The following is a 15275-nucleotide window of genomic DNA, read 5'->3' on the forward strand; positions in this document are numbered from 1 at the left end:
AGAAATAATTTTTATAATTATTGATATTTGTTTGTTTTTTGTTTTTTTTACAAGGAGACAAAATGGCTGTGAATGCCAGTGAGAGCATTCAAACTTCAAGAGATCTGACTCATCTTGAAAAACACTCTGCAGATTTGTCTGGGAATAGAGCAGTATACCATGATTTAGAAGATTTTGAAAAGAGTATACATAACAGTTTCAGTATGGTAAGTTGCTTTCTCTACTATATGTTTCTAATGTCTTATTGCTATAGATGGACGGTTTTACTGAAAAAATGTAGTTTTCCACTTTTGCTTGGCACCAAAACTTGTTTAAAAACTGAAACTGGTATCCAAGGAAACATGATGGAAGAAGTCATTCAAGTTTTCGTACATTTGTACTATTAGTAAGGAGAAATTATCTTCTCTCCTCCGTCTACAGCTTCGGAGCGTGCACATGAAGTAAAAAATAAAATAATATTTTTATATTTTCTAACAAACGAATTTGTGTTGTGAGTTTTCTGGTTGACAAGAAACTACCAGAGTTCACTGCGGCTTCATCGCATACATTCATTTGGTGCTTGTATATGCCCTGTTATTCTAACAAAGAATAAGGGAGCCTGGACGAACTGTGAACACAACGATAAAGAAGGGTCCTGTGAAGTCGTGGACAATAAGGTAGGCCGCATTCAATTTTTTTCACCCACATGTTTCTGCTTGGAAAAAATATATATCTATAATATAAAGCTGAATGTCTGTGTGTGTGTCTGGTCACGAATAGGCTCCTCTATGGTTAACTATTTTAAAAAACTGATTACATATAATGATAGAAGATGTATTGAGACACAGGAATGGGTATGTTTGATCTGCCAGAATAGTGGGTCATTAAAATTGTGGGGTCTGCGTTCGCGCCTGGTCCACAAAGTATGGAAATAAAAAATTTTTTAAATTTCAAAAAATCGTTTACAAGTGTTTTTGATATAGATGTACATAAGAATACTTTGATAAGTATGTTTTAACTTAAATAGGGATGGTATAATAAAATTGTGGGGTCTGCGTTAGCGCCTGGCCTCCATAGAATGGAAATATGTCACAAAGTTTTACAAGGTTTTTTAATATAAATCTACAGAATATTGTGATAAGTGTTTCAGTGTGAACAGGTATGGTATAATAAATTATGGGGTTTATCTATTTTATTTTTACTTTCATCATATTTTGGTTTGGTTTTGATACCCACAAATTCGAAGCTCTCTCTTTACAACCCTTTCTTTTCATAACCTATCATACTTTCATAAATCAGAGTCCATTTTCTGTAGGCTGTTTTTGAACCCAGTCAACGACAGGTACTTTTGCTAGTACATATATAAATATGTATGTGGTGTACATAATGAAAAATAAACACACATCTATATTTTTTTTCTTTCTCGTATTGCGTAACAAAATTTGATTTGGAGTTGTATTGTTATCTTTTTCTTTCATCAGTAGCATACTATTGTCTTAATGGAGCAGCAGATGTTTTTAAATTTGTGCAGGGATTGACTTTAGAATTGAAAAAGGCAGTGGGGTTAGTTACAAGACTGATAAGAGGGGGAATCTCTTCTAAGGAAAATAGTGCTGTTGGAAAATAGAAGGGACAGTGGCTACAGTAGGTATTTTAGGATGACCAGAGCAGTGGATGAGGAAAAATGTCAAGCCAAATGGTTAATTGTAGGCATAGACCGATTCATGCCATCCAAAAAATTCCAACAAAAACCTAACAGCCAACCATGTGCTGCTGCCATTGCGCACAGAAATCACTTATTCCATAGCTACCAACGTAATAGATGCACTCGGACTAAAGCTGCTTTCAGGACTGCCAGCAACCACTGTAAAAGAGTAATAAAAAATGCAAGTCCGTTAAATCCAAAGTAGCTGAGCAGCGGCTTGGTTCCCACCAGTTTTAGCAAATAGCAAACAGGATCCTAAACAGAAGCGTGCGTTCTATCCCAACCATCATTAATGGAAGAGGTCATCTCGTCAGCATCAGACAAGGCAAAACTATTTACCAAGAACTTTGCAGCTAATTTTACCCTTTGCGACAAAGGCCATCAACTCCCCGTATTTCCTCCTATAACACACAACATGCTATGCAACATACAAATATTTGTGCGTGATGTTGCCAATGCCAAGCTAATCAAGAACCTTGATTCAAGTAAAGCAACTGGCCCAGACGGCATTCCAATTATAGTGTTGAAAAAGCTTCAACCAGAACTTGCCCCCATACTTACAAAACTGTTTAAGGAGAAGTGCTTTCCAACACCCTGAAAAACCTCATCAGTATGCCCTGTATTTAAGAATTCAGGTGATAAGTCATCTCCCTCTCAGTACAGACCAATAAGTCTCCTGTGTGTCATGAGTAAGCTGCTGGAATCCATATTAAGTAGAGAAGTAGTTAACCACCTCAGCAAAAATAACTTTCTTAGTGATATGCTATATGGTTTCCATTCTGCTAGATCTACAGCAGATGTGCTAACGATTATATCTCATAGGATTAGTGAATCTCTTGACAAAGGTTTCCTTTCTAGGGCCATTGCTCTTGACATATCAAAGGCCTTCGATAAGGTATGTAGGGACTCCAATTTTCCGCAATCACAGAATCACGGACGGAATTGTAGATTTGAAACAGAATTCTGTTTTTTTAGTGAAACCATTTTTCATGTTAAATTAATCATTTTCTTTTTTTTTTCTTTTCTTTTTTTTTTTTTCAATAATATACTTAAATACTTGCGGTGTATAAATAATATAATTAATAAAACAACGACCCTGTTTTTTTTGTTTTTTTTTTTTTCAATTTTATTCTTTATAAATATTTCTAATTTTTTTGAAACCTAAAAAAACATTTTAAAATTAGTGTCTGCATCTTATTTTGAAATATTTTTAAAAAATTAAAAAAAAAAACGTTATGAAAGTATAGCAAATAAGATCAAAGGCAATATTTCTCCCCTTCCAAATACACTGTTTATAATCTCACTGATTAAGTGGAAGTGGAGTTTACGCATGACGATGGTTACGGTTTAAGACAATAGTTTTAACCTAAAAAAGAGGAAAAACATTTAGAAGGAAGAGACCATGTTTTCCTTGTTGACAGATTTGTACTAGGGGAGAAGTGAAAGTGAGTAATGCATTGAAGTAAGGGAGTGTCATAAATTGAAAGTCAGGAGTTCTGTTTTTTTTTGTTTTGTTTTTTTTTGTTTTTTTTTCTTCTAAGAGGGGCTCTTAATAGAAAAAAGTATTCTATTCTTCTCCCGCAAGTTAGTATTGGGGTAAAAAAAGAAACTAATTGATTTGTTTAAATTTGCGGCGCATTTTTTAAACCGGGCTTTGAAAATATTGGTTTAAATTCTAAATTTATGAATGCTGGATTATATATTCAGTTGAATTCTCGTAGAGGACTCTTTGAAGCACTTATGGGTGATTTATTTTTTGCTGGGTAAGTTATTTTTTATATTTTTATTAGATTTTTTTTTTTAAATTTGAGTTTTGTTTTTTTGTTTTTTTTTAATAAACAGCCTTCATTAAAAAAAATAAAGTCTTTTTTTTTATTTTTTTTTGTAAATACTTTGATTGCTAGGTTTATTAAAAAAAAATTAAGACTCTAAATACATTTTTCACGTAGTTATGAATTTCGAAAGATATACACTAGCTGAAAAGTTGAAGACTCCTAGTATTCCCCTTCCTAATATATTATATCTCTGTCTCCCTGATTAAGTGTAAGTGGGGTTTATAGACAATACTTTTAACTTAAAAAAGAATGAAAGGAAAAAGAGCAACATCAAATCAATACATTTTTAATAATTTGTTTATATGGTTTTATTGTCGAACTTATTTTATGAAATAGTACATTTCCCTACTACAGTTTAGAAACATAGAAAAAAGTTTTCTTCTTCAAACATTGGACTACAGTTTAAAATCTACACTGGCACATTGCAATTCTCTCTGATTTTTTTTTCATCAAAATGGCTGAAACCAGTTTTAAAATTTCATCTGCTCCTCCAAAAAGAAAAAGAATGACCCCAGTATCTAAAATTTGTGCAAAAGCTGGAGTTGAACAATTTCCTGATGACTTTTATGCAGAAGACAATATGCTATTCTGCAAATTTTGTCTACACAGTGTCAATATTTTTAGGATTGATACAATCAAAAACCACATATCAAAAGTTCATATCAGAAAAAAATCTTCAACTGAGTCATCTTAAATGAAACAGAAGACAATTACAACAATGTTCAAAAGTAAAGACAAACGAGATGAATTTATTCTTGATTTTTTTTTTTTTAAATGTGCACTCTATCGGACGTTCCCCTTCATAAAATTGATAAAATGAGACCATTTTTACTAAAATACTGTAAGGAAGGTGGCTTTATTCCAAGTGTTAATTGTATTAGGGAGCTTCATCTTCCAAAATTATTTGCTTGTCATTTTGCTGCTTTAAAAGCCAAGCTTGTGGATGAATGGATTATTATCATAACAGATGAAACAAAAGACTGTCGTGATCACAGCATTTTAAATATTGTTGCAAACATTCGTGGTGAGTCATTTCTTATTGATGTTGTTACCCTGTCAGAATGCAATTATCAAACAGAAGGTCAAGCATGTGTCCAAGCTATAACTCATTTTGACATAGAATTTGAAAAGATCCTTGCTTTTGTAACAGATTCGGCAGCTTATTGCAAAAAAGCTCATAGAGAAGTCTTAACAAATATCTTTAACAACAGCTACCATCTGTTGTGTTTGGCAGACATTTTAAATCTAGTTGGCCAGCATTTGATGATGTTACCCAGCTCACTACTTTCGTCAAATCAGCCGTTTTTAGAAAGCCGAGTCGAAAAAGCGATATTTGAAATGGCTTGAAAATTATTTGCTTAAAGAACAAGTGAAACTACCCCGTGTCCCTGTGGCAACCAGATGGAATTCCTGGTTTAATGCTGCCAGATATCACTCATCTTTCATACAATTTTATGAAAGATTCTTTAAGTAAGAAAAGAGTCATGGCCTTGCAGTAGAGAGAATTCTTGAATTAGTAGAGGATGATCGACTACATCATGCCTCTTTCCTTAATCCGCGCTTAAATCTGTATTTTATCACAGAGAACTGCACACATTTAATAAAAGCTTTGACAAGCTTAGAAGAAACTAAATCTCCACTTGCTTGTTTTGTTTATAATATGATGGAAGATGTGAAACAGTATTTACATACTGGTATATTAAAATTAATATTTGGTCTTGAAACTGACCGTCTTCTGTCTGAACTAAACTCTCTCCCTTTTTGGAGTTTTATCTCAAACTTCCAAGAATTGTTCAGCTTATGTTTACTAAATTGAATAAATACTTGGAAGCCCACCCTGTGTATAGCTTTTACAATGCGGCTCGTATATTTGATCCAAGACAGCTACCCTGTATAAATCACAATATGGATACATTTGCAGCTATTAAAGACTTTCAAAATCTTTCTCTTGAACTTGTAGGAGAATTCCAAATTTATGTAAACTGCAAAGAAAACTTACCAAATCCTTTTAATATACCAGCATTTTGGAATGCAAATAGATTTCCTCTTCTAAAACAGATTGCTGATAAAGTCATACGGATACCTGTTACTCCTGTGGATGTTGAACATTCATTTTCTCAATATAAACATTTAATGAATAAAAAACGTGAAAATGCGAATACCATGCAATTGACAATGGAGACTTAGAAAAAAGATTTACTGATTTCTAATTTTATAATATGGAAAATATTAAATTTCAAATTTTGAGCTGCTTTTCAATTTGTGATATTTTTTTTATGTTTGAATTAATGTTTAAATTTTGTTAAAGTATTTGAATTATGATTGAAATACTGTTTTGCAAAAAGTTGTAGTTTTAATTAGTGGTGGGACGATTAATCGGAATCGTTAATCGTAAGAATCGTGTATTTTGGGAGGTATCAGAATCGGAATCGCATCGTTAAAAAATACCTTAATTTTCCGATTCCTTCATTACGATTCTTTTAGTCTGATGTTGAAAAAAAGAAAAAAATTTCCTGATATTTCTAACCGCAAGAGAGAAATGTAGCATGTTATAAAAAGAAACCAAAGAAATTCATTATTAACAGGGCAATGCTTAGTGCCCCTCCCTTACAAGGTTCATTCATTCAGATCTATTGTAATCAAAACTACAAAAGAGTTAACTTGAAAAGAAGTATGCAGGGCTCTACATAAAAAAACACTTATCTTTTTGGCGATTGTTTTTTTTTTTTACTGACAAATCTTCTAATACTGAATGAAAATGCTTTTTCAACTTATATTTTCTTAAAACAAAACGAGCAAAGTCAAATTATTTAAACAGTAAACGGTTTAATAGAACAATGTACTTTTTTTTCTTTTTTTAAAAGAAGGCTTTTGAAAGAAATATCTCTAAAATGAAATTGATCACGTATTATTTCGCAAAGTTTTGACAGAAGTCGGCTTCTTTTGAAGTTTCAAAAAAATCGACACCATACCTATCTCTTCCAAACCTAAAGTTATTAAATACCCCCTTCGTTAATTCAAGGGTAATTAATTCAGTTCAGTCAAGTTTTTTTTTTTTTTAATTTCATTGAAATAAAATCCATTTTTTTAATTTTTTTCTCCAGAAAGATAAAACCCTGAATTTGATTATATTAAAAGCAGAATAATATAATCTTTTTTCTAGAATTTTAAATTGAAAATTAAAAAAAAAGCGACGCAGTTTTTTGCCGAACGAAAAAGAAATTAATATATATATTTTTAAAAGGTTTTGTAATCAATTAATTTTTATGTCTAAATAATATTTACGATTAATTAAATAATTTCATTTTAAAAAGTATTTATAAATAGAATTTTACTTAAGACTTATAGTTTAACAGTATTGAACCGCATCAACCATGTGTGAATTGAACAATCAACCAAAAAAAAAAAAATTCAAAAGAAAATGCATATTTGCATTTCATTATGTAAACTTTTATACATTGGTTTCAAAAATTAAATTCTATAAGTTTTTTTGTTAACTACCGGTTGGTATAATTTACCGCCCCATCCCTTTATATTTTCTTCTTTTTGTCTTTTTTAGCAGATTTTTTTTTTTTTTTTTTTTTACACAGTGATCACCACTTATCAAGGCCTGGAAGCCACTCAGGGATAAGGGTTATTGCAAGTACATTACGTTAGTGTGGAGATTTGATGAAGTGTTTAATTAAGGGGGTGGTTCATTAGGAATTTGTTAACATTGGACTTGAAGACATCCAAGTTGTAGTCTGGAGGGAAGCAGGCAGACGGAACAGAGTTCCACAGGCGTGCAGTTCTAAGAAAGAAGCTTTGTTCATGGAATCTATGTTTAGGTTTAGGCACAGATAAAGAGTGGGTGTAATTATTGATAGTGTTTTCTGCAAGACAGGTGTTTCTTGTGAAAGTTTGGCGAGGGGGACCATTGATTAGAGCTCAGTCGAGCACCTGCCATGAAAATAATGATAAAGCAGAGACAAACTCGCAACATCACCTCTGTGAGAAAAAAGTTGTAGGAAAAGAGGCTATGAAGTCTATTTTGAACTCTGTCAAGGCAGGATAAGTCTTTTCTAGCAGCTCCTGCCCAGATGTGGCAACAGTACTCCATCCTTGGACATACGTGGCTCTTATATAGATAGAGAATTGCATCAGTAGTGAGATATCTTCTGGAACGGTAGAAGGATCCCACCATCTTTCCAGCGACCTTGGCAACAGACTTGATGTACGTGTTCCATTTCAGATCAGGAGTAAAGGTCAAACCCAGAAGCTTGTCAAAACACAGGGCCTCACTCAGACGACAGCCATCCATCACAATTGATGCCAGCTGGGGATCAGAGCGTTGATGATGTAAGGATAGGAGTTTGGTTTTGGATGCATTAAAGGTAACCAGCCACATCTTCCCCCACTGAACCACGTGCTCGAGATCAGAGGAGAGAGAATCCGAGAGAACTTTGTCATTTACAGCCTTTGATGTGTTGCCGTAGATGGTCGTGTCATCAGCATAGATGTCAACGAATGATTTAAGTATGTGTTTAGGGAGGTCATTGATGTAGATCAGGAAGAGAATTGGGCCCAGGATTGACCCCTGAGGGACTCCAGCATTTATATTGCAGGCCTCCGATTTTTATCCATCTACCACTACTCTTATGAGCCTATCGGAGAGAAATGATTTAATGATTGAGAAAACATTTCCAGTTATACCGTAGCTGGAAATCTTGTGAAGTAGACCCTTATGCCATACCTTGTCGAAGGCCTTTGATATGTCAAGAGCAATTGCCCTAGAAAGGAAGCCTTTGTCAAGAGATTCACTAATCCTGTGGGATATAACCGTCAGCACATCTGCGGTAGATCTTGCAGAGCGGAAACCATATTGTGTGTCACTAAGAAGGTTATTCATGCTGAGGTGGTTGACTGTTTCTCTATTTAATATGGATTCCAGCAACTTACTCATAACACACAGGAGACTTATTGGTCTGTACTGAGAGGGAGAGGACTTATCACCTGAATTCTTAAATACAGGGCAAACTGATTAGGTCTTCCAGGGGGTCGGAAAGCACTTCTCCTTAAGGCAGCGCTTAAATAGTTTCGTAAGTATGGGAGCAAGTTCTGGTTGAAGCTTTTTTAACACTATAATTGGGATGCCATCAGGGCCAGTTGCCTTACTAGAATCTAGGTTCTTGATTAGCTTGGCGACCTCATGCACGGATATTTGTATGTTACCTAGCTTGTTCTGTGTTGTAGGAGGAAATATGGGGAGTTGATGGCCTTCGTCGCATAGGGTAGAATTAGCTGCAAAGTTCTTTGCAAATAGTTTGGCCCTGTCTGATGCTGACGAGATGACCTCTGGTCGATTGATAATGGTTGGGAGAGAACGCACAACGCCAAAGTCCAAAAAAAGTCTTGCATGGAAACTTTTTGAAGTTGATGAAGATGATGAGTTGAAAGCCATTTGCAAAGTCTGTCAAATTAAAATATCGCGAGGAATAAAACCATCTAACATGACCACAACCAACATGTTAAAACATTTAACTATGAAGCATCCAAATAAATTGGAGGAGCAAAATAAAAAAGAAAAGGAACAAAAAATTACCAACTAGTCACTCAGAGCAGTTTTATTAGTGAGGGTCGAAATCGCAGTGTCTTTTTTTTTTCTTTTTTTTTTTTTTCCCTACGTCACCATCTAGGTGTCACCAATTTTTTTAACCCTCCTTAACTTCAAAGAGTAAATACAATATATACAACTAAAAAAATAATTTTTAAAAATGCTGATTCTATTCATGAAAAATTCTTTTAACTAGAAATTAAAACTTAGGTAAAGATAGCTGACTGACAGCAACAGGAGCACTGGTTAACTACTGAACCACGTGGAAAGGTGTGGGGGGGGGAGAAAAAAAGGAAATTCGATGATGATAATAAATTATGATAACCGTCTTTGAAAGGCACTAAACTCCTAAAATTTACTTCTTTAAAATTTTAGGCGGCACTCCCCGGCGATTTTAAAGGACTCTCTCCAAAAAAAAAAAAAAAAAAACAAAAGATTTAATTTTTAAGTTTGGGAAAGATATATTTATTATAACCGAATTCTTGTATGAAGACTGGATCTACTTTATTGGACGTTAATTTGGGAGATAAGTAATTTTTCAATGTTTAATATGTTTTTAAAGTTTCAATTATCAATTAAATTTTTTTAATTGCGTTTATTTTTCAATTTATTTTTTAAAAAAAACAGGGTTTTAAATGTATTTTTCAAGGTAACAAGCTTCGAAATAAGTCTAATAAAAAAAAAATCACTTAATTTTTAATTTCGACAACCCTGAGAATTTAATTATTAAAAAAATATTGAAATGTGACATTTTTTTATTTAACATTTCTATTAGTTCAATTAATTTTCTGTCAATAATTCATTTCACTCAACAAACTTCACCATTTTTTTTTTTTTTAAAATCTTTTTCTGTAATTTTAGTAATTATGTTTGCTCAATTTTATCTAGTATTTCATTTGTTTTTTATAGTGGTATCATTTTTATATGTGTTCCTTTGATATACCCTATTTCAAAATTAGTTTGGTTAAACTTATTCTTCACGTTAGAAACAACGTGTAAAAGTAATGAAAAAGTAAGAAAAAATAATAGGTGTTAACTACTCCTTGTGAATTATGGAGGTCTGAAGAACTGCCGTCACAAATACAACTATCAATAGCCAAACAAAAAATCGTTTTTGAAATTCCTTTAATTGTAACTTTTCGCTATACCTACCTTTTTGGTATAAAACACAAAAACTTTCGATTAATGGTATTTCTCATATATGGTCGTTAACTTTGGAAAGGTTATTTTGTATCTACAGCGCCATGTCACATGGTATATTGTTTTTTTTTTATTACGCACGTTCATTTATAAATTATTAAATTAAATATTTATCTTTTTTATATTTAATTAGTATATATTTTCTTTCTCTTCCGCTATATTTTTTTTATTTAATTCATTAAATCTGTTAATTATGAGGACCAAAATAATAAATCGTGTGTATTTATTCTCTAATTTTCTTGTTTGTGTTCTGTTATATAAATTCTATTTTATTTGTTTTTTCTCTGAAGGATAAATTCTATTTTCTTTGAGTTTTTTTCTGTATTCCAATTAAGTAAAATAAATTTTCTCTAAAATAAATTTTGCTAAGTTTTCCGTTTAGTTTACTATATAATTTTATGTAAACCAAAACACGACGGTGTAGACATAAAATATCTCTTCCAAAGTTAGGGAACATATTTGGGAACTACCGACCATAAGTATAAAACTACCTGGTATATTTCAAAACAATAATTCCCTCGGAATCGGAATCGTACTTGGTATCGGAATCGTATAAAAATTAGGAATCGTCCCAACACTAGTTTTAATATACTTGAAGTTATTTGTTGTAAATACTTTTTGTGATGATAAAAATTCCAACATGTAAAAACATATATTTCTTCAAATAGAATAAAAGTTTGAATTGTTTTGTAAGTTTTAATTTATCTCAATTTTCTCTTAAAAGTATTAAAAATTCAATAAACGTATAAAACTAGCAGAGGGTACCCGGCGATGCCCAGGTGTTTTGAGGTAAATCAAAACGGGGGGGGGGGGTAAAATGATAAAAAAAAAAAAAATGTTTTGGTAAGTGAGTATGAGGATCGAACCCGAACCCTTGAGGCAAAGTTGGAAATTAAAGTGTGAAAAAAAAATCTGCGATGTTAACCATTGGGCCACCACGACATACAACGGAGACAAGTTTGAATTTATTTATTTAACTATCAAAAACAGGTGTCCGCAATAAAAATTAACTCTGCTGCTTCCATTTGACCTAATTAAGAAGGTCAAATAGAAGTCACGCTGCGTTTGGGTTTGTTTACCCAAATTTGACTTTTTTTCCCCCAACAGATGTTGGGGAGGGGGAAACCAGCTCCAAATTGTCCAGATTGAATAGCAACTGTCTGATATACAACATTGATCAAAGCTGATTGCGTCTGAACGTTTCCCGGCGCGATGCCGAGAAGGCTGTTAACTTTGAATTAGTTTCGCTTTTTATACGAAAAAGCCGAATCAACACATGAGAAGCCAAAATAGCAATAATTTTGTAAAAGTTGACGCAAATAAATCTATACGCTACACGCGTTCTCAAATCTTAGATATTATTATATAGGGCCTATATAAACACTTGTAAGCGAGCGTAACCCCCCCCCCCCCCGGAGCGCGTGCGAGAAAAGCCTTTGCAAGACATACACAAAATGGTCACACACATTTTGCCTTTTATATATATAGATAAGGAAAATTAAATTTTGCAAATGTGAAAATGGAAAAAAATGGAATTAACTGAAAGTGGAAACAGAATCAAGGAAAATTTGAAACGGAAAATTGGGGTCCCTAGGTATGGCATAAAGGCCTACTTCACAAGATTTCCAGCTACAGTATAACTGGAGATGTTTTCTGAATTATTAAATTGTTTCTGTCTGATAGGCTCATAAGAGTAGTGGTTGATGGGCAGAAATCAGAGGCCCACAGTATTAATGCTGGAGTCTCTCAGGGGTCCATCCTGGGCCCAACTCTCTTCCTGATCTACATCAATGATCTCCCAAAACACATACTTAAATCATTTGTTGACATCTATGCTGATGACACGACCATCTATGGCAACACATCAAAGGCCGTAAATGACATAGTTCTCTCTGATTCTCTCCTCTCTCGCGTGTGGTACAGTGAGGGAAGAGGTGGCTGGTTACTTTTAATGCATCTAAAACCAAGCTACTATCTTGACATCATCAACACTCTGATCCCCATCTGGCATCAATTGAAATGAACGGCTCTCGTCTTGGAGAGGCTCCATGTTTTGACAAACTTCTGGGTTTGACCGTTACTCCTGATCTGAAGTGGAACACGTACATCAAGTCTGTTGCCAAGGTCGCTGGGAAAATGGTGGGGTTCTTCTACTGCGTGAGAAGATATTTCACTACTGATGCAATTCTCTATCTATCCAAGGATGGAGTTATGCTGCAATTTTCTATCTATCCAAGGATGGAGTGCTGCTGCCACATCTGGGCAGGAGCTGCTAAAAACAGCCTATCTTGCCATGACAGAGTACAAAATAGGCTTCCTGGCTTAGTAGGGAATGCCCTTTTCTCTTCCCTGCAACCTCTCTCCCACAGGAGAGATGTTCCGAGCCTGTCTTGGTTTTATCGTTACTTCCATGGCAAGTGCTCGTCTGAGCTCCAATCTCTGGTCCCCCCTCACCAATCTTTCACAATAAACACCCGTCCAGCTGAAACTACTGTCAAAAATTTTTCCTACTCTTTATCTGTGCCAAAACCAAACGTAGATTCCATGAACAAAGCTTCTTTCTTAGAAGTGCACGCCTGTGGAACTCTCTTCTGTTTGCCTGTTTCCCACCTGACTACAACTTGGATGTCTTCAAGTCCAACATAAACAAATTCCTGATGAACCGTCCCCTTAAGTAAGGCACTTTTTCAAATCTCCAATACTAATAATTATTACGATAGTATCCCATTGATTACTGTACATGCAATAACCCTTATCCCCGAGTGGTTTCCGGGTCTTGATAAGTGGTGACCTCCATGTATAAATAAAAAAATAACCACAAGGGGTCTGGTCGGACAATTCATAAATAAACTCATGTTAAACAATGAAAGTTTAACATGAGCAGAATTGAAGAGGTCCCTCGAGGTCTACTGTGGAATTGTCGCAAACCCTAGCAAATATATAGTCGAATTAGTGAACATGAAACAGAGTAGGCTAGAAGGGATACAGGATTATATGCAAAGGATAGGTAGACTAGCAGAAGGCGCTTATAGTGGGGTAGCCACGGGAAGCGAATTAGTTCGAAAACAGATATAGAGGGTCTCAGCAATAGGGATGTGAAGATGGCTGTGATGAGATACGAGCTAAAGTCTTAGCAGATGTTAAATGGAAGATCCACCTCCACGCAAGCCAGGGGTATGAAGATGGACCAAGGGAGGTTTTTTACAGATATCAGTTGAGGCTATGGGTCCGGCCAGTTCCCCAAGATATGGAGATAGACATAAAATAAAAAACCAAGTAGAGAGTAGGGGCTAGTATTTAAAACTAGAGAGAACGAAGGAGGCAGGCAGGTAATTAGGTGTTACTGTTGTGGTGAGGTGGGCCATATACAGAAATTTTGCAAGAAACAAATCTGATTGTCTTCAAGTTCAATGTAAACAAGTTCTTGATGAACCGTTTCCCCCTATGTGATCCAACTTACAAAAATCCTACTACCTATGATAAAAACACTATAATCACATTGACCATTAACCCTTATCCTCAAGTGGCCTCTGAGCCCTAATAAGTGGTGATTCCTGTGTAAAAAAAAAAAAAAGGGTTCTTTTTTTTTTTTTTAATAAAATTGTTTGTTTCTATCCATAAATTATTTTCTCTTCTCATTTTTTATTTTTGTCTTTGTATTGGTAACGTTTTTATACATCGAAGTGACCTTCATTGGAAGTGATGATAATAATTTCAGCAAATGAAACATTTTTCAAATTATTTTAAATGTGTTTTTAGCTGCCATTTTGTGTGTTGTCATTTCCATATACAAAAACTCATGGAATGGCCATGTTAGTTTCAGTATGTTTAGTTGTTGTTAACTACTCACATCCCTGATTGAATTTGAGAAATTATTGTAGAACTACCATTTAAAACTAATATCTATATATATATATATATATATATATAGATATAATAAATTCCACAGCCGAACAATGTCGCAGACCACAAGAGCCATGACAGTCAACAAATCGGAAGTCCAAGACTTGAATTTCGCCCTTATTTGGGCTCATCAGTTAGACACACCCAAACTCAGGATTCGGAACCCTAGCATTTTGCATGGAAGGCAATTACTCTGCCAACTGAGCAAATGCCTCGTACACAAAAAATTCTAATAACTAACACAGATTAAGTAAACCGCGCCGAAATCCGACTTTGAAATAGACCTACTTCGTCTTGACTAGGGATGCGGTCATCCAACCAGCTAATAGCTCCAAACCTCTGGCATGCACTCTGCCAACTGATCAAACACTCTGCACACAAGAAATTCTATTAACTAAAACAGATCAAGCAAACCACGTTGAAATCTGATTGAATGCTTGCCGCACATGCAAGAGGTTAGGGTTTCAAATCCTGAGTTTGGATATGTCTAACTGATGAGCCCAAATGAGGGTGAAACTCGAGTCTTGGACTTCCGGGTCGTTGACTGTCATGACTCTTGTGGGCTGCGACATTGTTTGGCAGTGGAATTTATTATATATAATCTCTCACATTCTGAAAATCATATATATTAGAAGAATACCTGTTCCAGAGCAGGTAAAATTAATACTTCAAACAGTTTTGCACCAATTTTATGTAGATTATTAAGATACTAGCATGGATACCCAGCATTGCCAGAGTCTACATGAAGTTCAGTTTGGCCACACCTGCTATACTAAGAATATTGACGAGTTTTTCATTATTATATGTCAACTCCATTGTTACCCCAACAAAAATTTCAAAAATAAAAGAACGAATGAAAAAACGAAAATGTAATCCTCGCCCTCACCCTGAAAAAAGCAGAAGTACATAACAAACTCTCCACCAGATATTTCGGCAGAAGGGATATAAAGAGAAGCTATTCTCCTGATATTAAGCACCTTTTATGACTATATTCCAGTTTAAGCGAATTTCTTTTAGTCTAGATAGGTTTTATTACGATTTGTTGCAACAAAAGCAAACC

The 15275-nt window shown here is 34.4% G+C and overlaps 1 protein-coding gene across 2 annotated transcripts in view; it reads left to right on the forward strand.

The window, feature by feature from the left end:
• LOC145284716 (uncharacterized) overlaps positions 1–15275 on the forward strand; it is a 242171-nt gene that overhangs the window by 110355 nt on the left and 116541 nt on the right. For both annotated transcript variants that reach the window (XM_080133631.1, XM_080133632.1), the window contains exon 2: positions 55–206. In XM_080133631.1, coding sequence (XP_079989757.1) covers positions 63–206 — 144 coding nt within the window. In that variant the 5' untranslated portion in view covers positions 55–62. The remainder of the gene's footprint in view (positions 1–54; positions 207–15275) is intronic.

Source organism: Euprymna scolopes, chromosome 9 (genome assembly GCF_053919585.1).
Source record: "Euprymna scolopes isolate OS-2025 chromosome 9, ASM5391958v1, whole genome shotgun sequence".
Classification (NCBI taxonomy): domain Eukaryota; kingdom Metazoa; phylum Mollusca; class Cephalopoda; order Sepiida; family Sepiolidae; genus Euprymna; species Euprymna scolopes.